This window comes from Stenella coeruleoalba, assembly GCF_951394435.1.
Source record: "Stenella coeruleoalba genome assembly, chromosome: 15".
NCBI classification, from domain to species: domain Eukaryota; kingdom Metazoa; phylum Chordata; class Mammalia; order Artiodactyla; family Delphinidae; genus Stenella; species Stenella coeruleoalba.
In genome coordinates this window covers 16,553,317-16,560,666 of record NC_137161.1, presented here as the reverse complement: position 1 = coordinate 16,560,666, position 7,350 = coordinate 16,553,317, and the positions used below count along the sequence as shown (strand labels likewise).

Here is a 7,350-nt window from a genome sequence, read left to right as displayed (position 1 = left end):
AGTCATGATAGCCAACAGACCCCCAGACTTTGCCAAATGTCCCCTGGTGGGGGCAAAATCGCCTCCTTTCAACAGAACCTGTAGAATATCAAGGTTGCCCCATTCACGAAGAGCTGGAATATACGGAGATACCTAAACAGCCAGTATTATCCCCGTGATGCCATTTCCCCTCAGCTTGTGTGACACCACGCCCTCCAGCTCTCCTTCCCACCTCTCTGGTCACTTCTTCCCAGCACCTTTTCCTGAACTGAAGTTTCAGAGGACTCCAGGGTCTTCTGCTCTCCACTTAAACTTATCCCTCTGTGGTTTTCATCTAGTTCTCCAGCTTTAAATGGCATCTCTAGTGATAAACTCCAAAATGTGCGTTTCTGCCACATAGATAAGATGCCTTCCAAACCAATGGGGGAAGGGATCGCGTTGGGACAACGGACTCTCCACAGTGGGGAGAACATGAGCGTACCTCTGGGGCAGGACTGCCAGGTCTTGCTCAACTTTCTTGGGCCAGAGGCCTTGGCCCTGCTCCTTTCGTCGGCAATTACAGCAAGCGTGAGACTGCCATATACACCTCAATCTATAGGTGGCTCCACGTGCCAGTGCTCCAAGAAAGACCCATGGAAGGAGAGGTGGACGTACAGGGAGGCGGTGAAGTGAGACCACGATGACGACTCTGAGACCACGATGACGGCTCTGAGACCAAGAGGGATAGAAGCCAGCAGGGCTGTGCGCGCCCGGCCGGGTCCCCACGACCTCGGAGCGCAAACCTCGTACGCTGTGGAAAAGGGTACCTAATCGACTGTGTCTGAAAGCACCTTCCCCACCAGCCGAGCGTGAGCCGGACGACCCGCGGAGAAAATTCGAGCCTCGTTTCCCAGGACCAATCAGAGACCGCGGAGGCCTATTATGACAACCCCGAGAACCAATGAAAAAAGGGATTCTCCTAGCGCCCGTCCTGGAGAGATCACACAGAGGAACGGTTCGGTTTTTTATTTTAAGTACAAATTAGAAAACAGGTCAGCGGCTGGAGACGGAATACGACGTTTACAAGGATGTGTGGAGAAAATTCGGTGAGCTGGTAGCACCTCACTTCCCCGAAACTTGGCGGGCGAAGAACTCGCAAGTCACCCTCGCGCCCAGCGCTCCGGCTTAAAGCGCGGGAGGGTAGGTGCAGCGCGCTGACGCCACACGCCGGGCCCCACCCACAGCCGCCCGCCCTTATAGCGTAGCCCAGGCGCGCGCGCACCATTGTGTGGCTGGACTCGGCCGCCGCTGCGGAGGGAGGTGTGTGTCCGGGCTCTCGCCGTCCCCGCACCCGCGCCGCGGCTTCTGCCTTGCGGTCCGCCGTTCGACAGCCAGCCCTCGGGCCCCTCGCCCGCCACGGACATGCCGCGCGTCTACATAGGACGCCTAAGCTACAACGTCCGGGAGAAGGACATCCAGCGCTTTTTCAGTGGCTATGGCCGCCTTCTCGAAATAGACCTTAAAAATGGGTGAGTCTGGCCTGGGTGCCCACGTCCGTCCGCAGCGCCCCGGGCCTGCGGCGGCAGGGCAACATCGGAAGGACGAGACGGCCAAGGCCGCGGCGCCGCGTGGCAGGGCCGCCAAGATGGCGGCGGCGCGGGGCTGCGGGAGCGCGCGGGGGGAGCGGGGGCGCGTGCGTGCGCGCCCCCGGCCTAACGACTCCCGCCGGTCTGCCGCCCTCGCACCGCCCCTCAGGTACGGCTTCGTGGAGTTCGAGGACTCCCGCGACGCCGACGACGCCGTTTACGAGCTGAACGGCAAAGAGCTCTGCGGCGAGCGCGTGATCGTGGAGCACGCCCGGGGCCCGCGCCGCGATCGTGACGGCTACAGCTACGGAAGCCGCAGTGAGTCCCACCCCCGCGCGCTCCGCGTCCTTGGGACCCCGGGGGGCGGGCGCAGGCTTAGGGGGGCCGGGGTGGGGCCTCCCAGCCGGGCAGGCGTGGTGGCCGGGGTCGTTTGACTCGGGTGTCCCCGGGGCCCGCTGCCTTCACGCCTGCCCGGTGAAGACACGGGACGCCGGAGCGCGGGGATTGGGTGGTGGGTTTTGCCTAGCCAGGGTTTGGGTGTTTGGGGGCGGGGTTGCTAAGCTGGGAGGGGGTGACGTGCTGGGCCCCTGTCAGCACTGTCGTGGGCTCTGCCTACGGAGGAAGTGAGGGATGGCTGTATTTGTTGCATGCCCCTTACTTACCTGTCAGTGCATTAGCTGGGAATGTGAATGATTTAGCCTAGAAGTTTGGGGACAGGCTGGGGTGGAGGTGGGGTCGGGGCGGGAAAGGGGGTGGGGTTTTAAGAGTAGATTTTAGTGTTATTCAAATTGGCGGGGCCAAAGGAAATATTCTTTAAAAGTAATGTGGTAGTCTACCACAAAGTAGATTTAAATGAGCTTTATGCTGTATTTGAACTAGTTGGGGCATGTTATTGGGAGGAGGTGGGGGGATTTTTGGTTATGTTAAATGTTTGATGTTGAAATTGTTGCATGTTGAATTCAAACTTTTTAACAAGTCCTTGATGTTTCAATTTGAAAGTGACCAATGGGGCTGAGGCTGTGTCCACTGAGGCTAAGATGACTGCCTTTCCTGATTGGCCTTGGCTTTTCCATACATTGTGTGACCCTTGCCCTATGACCCTTTGGCTGACCTTACCGGAAGCCATGACGACAGCAGCCTTTTGCCATTAGACGCAGGGTGATGGTGAGGATTCCAAGGGTTAGACAAAACTGGTTAATCTGAACTAGGTGACTGTTACCTTGCGTGTTTTGTGGCCAAACCACCACCAAAAACCTCACACTGTGATGTAAGTACTTAGTGTAACTAGTAAACATTTTTGTAAAATGTAGAAATGCATGTAATCAGTTAAGTTTTATATTTTACAATGTTCTGTAAAATAAAACTTAGCGAGGTAAATTGAATAAAGGAGCAGTCACTTTCTAACAGAATGTAGGAGAGTTTAGTTGGATTTAGTCTATTTGACTTGCCCTTAATTTAATTTATGGCAAATCACAACTGTATCAAAGGTTTAGCAATATAGTAGCAAAGTCCTACTCCAGTAAATAAAAGTTGATATGTTTGTACTAACTTTCAAAAACTTGTATCCCTATCACTACAAAGCATCTAATTGTTCTCTTCATGTGATAAAGGTGGTGGAGGTGGATACAGCAGTCGGAGAACCTCTGGCAGAGACAAATATGGACCACCTGTACGCACAGAATTCAGGCTTATTGTAGAAAATCTTTCTAGTCGTTGCAGTTGGCAAGATTTAAAGGTGAGTGCTATGATGTGAGGTAAAAAAGATATGACTAATGGTTAAAAGGTAGGGTTTTGTATTGCTCTTTCATTTCTGAGGATTGGATTTAACGCATAGTTGTTTTCTCTTTAGATTTTTGGGTCTGACCAGTCTTGTTGCTCTTTTTAGGATTTCATGAGACAAGCAGGTGAAGTAACCTATGCGGATGCTCACAAAGAACGCACAAATGAAGGCGTCATTGAGTTTCGCTCCTACTCTGACATGAAGCGTGCTTTGGATAAGCTGGATGGTACGGAAATCAATGGGAGAAATATTAGACTAATTGAAGATAAACCACGAACAAGCCACAGGCGGTCTTATTCTGGAAGCAGATCAAGGTAACTTATTGAAGGATATGGAGAAGGGAGGAAACAGTATTTGCCACAAAGAAAAATTCAGTCAGCAGTACTTCAATTGCTGCTTAATTGAAATTAGGTCAGTTCTTAGTTTCTTTTGTTGCATCATTGGAGCAATTGTTGGTTAGTCTATTTTTCATAAATTGTACAAACATTCACATCAAGATGTCTTGAGATAAAGATTTATTGTCACGTTTCTTGTTACAGGTCACGGTCTAGAAGAAGGTCACGAAGTAGGAGTCGTAGGAGCAGCCGCAGTAGATCTCGAAGTGTCTCAAAAAGTCGCTCCCGGTAAATGTGTCCTTGAGTGTTTTTCTGAATTACATACTTTATGTTTATAGAGTGCTTATGTGTTTGGCAAGGTACTGAAAAAAAAATCTGGCTTTTATTGTCTAGATCCAGGTCTCGGAGCAAAGGTCGATCACGTTCTCGTTCAAAAGGCAGGAAATCTAGATCAAAAAGCAAATCTAAACCTAAGTCTGATCGAGGCTCCCGTTCGCGCTCTCGGAGCAGATCGAAGGATGAATATGAGAAATCTCGAAGCAGGTCTCGTTCTCGATCTCGTTCCCCCAAAGAAAATGGGAAAGGTGATATAAAGTCAAAGTCCAGATCAAGGAGCCAGTCTCGTTCCAATTCACCCCTACCTGCTCCACCCTCAAAGGCCCGTTCTGTGTCCCCTCCACCAAAAAGAGCTTCAAGATCCCATTCTAGATCTCATTCAAAGTCAAGGTCACGATCCAGATCGAGTTCCAGAGATTAACCCAGAACTCTACATTCTTTGCACACTATTACGGAACACTTTCCTACTTGCTTAGGCAGTTACTCTTCCACGTTTGTACTTGGCCTCTTCTGCAAGAAGAGTCTCCCGAAAACAGGGGCATACAAAAATTGGATTTGTAGCCAAATTTGATGAAAAAGATGAGATTCTAAAGAAATGGCATGAAATCAAAGATCTTCTCCCTTTGTAGAATTAAGATAACTTTGATTTTGTAGCTTTTGAGCTAAAATAACTTTTGTAAAGATTAAGCTCATTTAGATTTTTTTTTTAAGTATTTCAGCAGCATCTGCTGCAGGGGTTTCTGTCATTGTTATATTTGTTTGCTTAATTTTAAATTAACCGTTTCAAGCTTTGAACACTTAAGGCTTTAGAGGGAGAACCCAATTTCCAATTATGTTGGCTTTTTATAAAGCTTGAGTTATGTAAGATTTCAATAAAAGTTTGCTACCAAGATGATTGCCTTATTGAATAGGTCACTCTTAAATTCCTTCAAATACTGATTATCTGCTATCTGTGGAAGTAATGTAAATTCTACTTAAGTGTAAAACAAGGCAAGTCTCAGACCAGCAATAAATTATTCAATTTGGATAACATCATTTTGTCCTGTTATTCAAATTTGCCAAAGTCATATTGGCCCCCTAAACAGGTTAAGTTAAAAATAAAAGATTTTATAGTCGATCTGTTATACAATTTTGCCTAAATTAATAGATTTTTTAAATAATGAAACCTTTTTCAAACTTAAATTGATTGAATTCTTCAAAAAATAGTTCCTGTTACTTGGGATCTTATCTAGCCTGGAATCCCACTTTCTGGAAGTGGTCATTGTAATTAGTGTTTTGTTAGAATAAGGTTCCGTGGTCTTTAATGTTTGTTATGTAAAAATGGAAGTAACCTTTCTTTGATCAGAAATTTGGTGTGTTATTCAAAATGGAAAAGCAAATATTTCATTTTCTACTGAAAGATCCTTAACAGGCACTTAAAACAGATCGCTTGATAAATCAGTTTTACTGATTAAAGTAAAATTCCACCTAACAGTCAGTCCCCTTTAGTTAGTGGGGTTCTGTGATAATTGGTTAGATCATCCTTGTAGAACTTTATGTGGTTGGCTTGGAAAAAATTTAAATGGGTTAACCCTAAACTTTTGTACTTCGTCATGAAGGGTAATGAATACTGTGGAAACCAAATTTTATAATACTGCGAATTTGTAGGAGTTACTGGGTTACCAATTAGTCCATACATCCGTTAAGCCTAGTTAGTTGAGATTGCAGTTTGAGAAATGAATTACCATATATATATATATATATATATATATATATATATATATATGTATGTATGTATCTCTTTCTCCAGATTGTTTAAATAAGGTAATTTCATTAAAAGCACTCATTAATCTTAGTCTGAAATCAAGATGTAGGTTATATGGCTCAGCTTTAACATCTTCCTGGGAGCTGTCACTCTATATAAGGTGTAAAGGGCTGGGTAGTGTTAGGGTGTGGTGGGTACCACTCATTGTGCTGCAGGGGGGACTAGAAAGCATCATAATCTAGAGTTGGTTTGTAGGTTCAGATAATCCAGAAGGCAAGCCTAATCAAATTGAGACTGTGTGGAAAAGGTTGAGTCAAAGATGTAGTTGCCAAAGTGACACTGTAACTGCTAGTGTTTGCTCATGTAAAAAGACTTGTTCTAATAATTACTGGGCTTCCTGTTATGAAATCTTAGAGCCTAATCTTAGGAACATAGTGCCCCAGAATGTTGATGCTTCTTCCAAGACCTTATTTTCTTTAATGCTTTTGATATATTTTTTTTAGATGTTCATAAGAAATATGGTTTGTTTGGGGTTTTTTTTCAATATAAGCTTCAGATTTTGAGAGAAGAAACTGGTATCTGTAATTATAGTTCATTGTTTTGCCTGTTTGAAAGAAGAAAAGTTAGGACTCTTACATGAGGAAGCAAGCCTCCACTGCCTTTCAAATTACATTTAAGGACAAGTTACTTTTAAGAATTGGCTTTGACCGAAATTCTCTTGTTTTCAGCGAAAGAACAAAAGCTTTTAAAACCACAGCCTGTTAAAATGAAAGAGGGGAGTACTACAATGTGAAATTAGGCTTTCTAAAAGTATGCAGCATCCTTCAACTGGGCTTTCTTGTGTCGATATTCCATCGCATGGTAGTCAGGTTTGTTTGCATTGTTAGCTCCCCCCCCCCACCCCGTGGGTAATTGTGTAGGTAAATGTCTGCATCCATAAGAATTCAGCAGCAAAGGCCAACTTATTAAAATTCTGGTTCCTCTCCCACACCTGTGGACCTACATCATTGGACGTGCTAAACCACTGTATGTATAACGCTGGCCCACTTGACCAGTGAAATGTTTAGTTCCTTGCTAACTTTGAAGTAGAATCTGAGTCTCTACAACTTGCCACATGTTCATCTGTGGCTAGATGGAGTATTAACCTGGTGGAGAGCAAACTAGAAGTGAATGATAACTGGATCCCCCTTTCTTTTATGTGGTAGCGTGTGGACATGCCATAGTGCCTTTATGGCCAGTTCCAGTCCTTCCTGCTCCTGTGACTTAATGTTCCACTCCTGTGTTGTTACCATCTTTTCTCTTGGTATCTTCTTTCTCCCACTTTGTTAACCTGCTTTGTGCTTTATTACTTCAATAAAATGTTCACTGAGGGAAAGGCTTGTTTTGAGTTTATTGCGTATTCCCACTTAGCGCCAAATATTTGGCAGATGGTTTTTTGAATTTGAGTTGCCGTTGGCAAGTTTCATTCCTGATTTGAGTATGCGAAAAGGTCTTGTTTTCAGCTCCTCAGAAACATGAGGTTAGGATCAACATAGTAGATGGTTTAACTGGCTTCAGTGTCATCCGCAAAGTGGTAGGGATAACCCCTCATGGGTGGTGAAGATGAAAAGT

The 7,350-nt window shown here is 45.3% G+C and overlaps 1 protein-coding gene across 1 annotated transcript; it reads left to right on the top strand.

Moving 5' to 3' along the window:
• The first annotated feature begins 1,032 nt into the window (after window positions 1-1,032).
• On the top strand, window positions 1,033-7,108 carry SRSF6 (serine and arginine rich splicing factor 6). The gene is made up of 6 exons (XM_079943744.1): window positions 1,033-1,487; window positions 1,714-1,862; window positions 3,155-3,279; window positions 3,430-3,638; window positions 3,864-3,947; window positions 4,053-7,108. The coding sequence occupies exons 1-6, from the start codon at window positions 1,381-1,383 to the stop codon at window positions 4,414-4,416; spliced, it is 1,038 nt and encodes a 345-aa protein (XP_079799870.1). The 5' UTR covers window positions 1,033-1,380; the 3' UTR covers window positions 4,417-7,108.
• Window positions 7,109-7,350: the final 242 nt, after the last annotated feature.

What these genes read in the sequence shown, in the direction of transcription:
- SRSF6 (XM_079943744.1), top strand. Translation starts at nt 1,381, where the DNA reads ATGCCGCGCGTCTACATAGGACGCCTAAGCTACAACGTCCGGGAGAAG. An exon ending in GAAATAGACCTTAAAAATGG is followed by an intron (nt 1,488 to 1,713) that starts GTGAGTCTGGCC and finishes ACCGCCCCTCAG; the next exon opens with GTACGGCTTCGTGGAGTTCG. An exon ending in GTCTCAAAAAGTCGCTCCCG is followed by an intron (nt 3,948 to 4,052) that starts GTAAATGTGTCC and finishes TTTATTGTCTAG; the next exon opens with ATCCAGGTCTCGGAGCAAAG.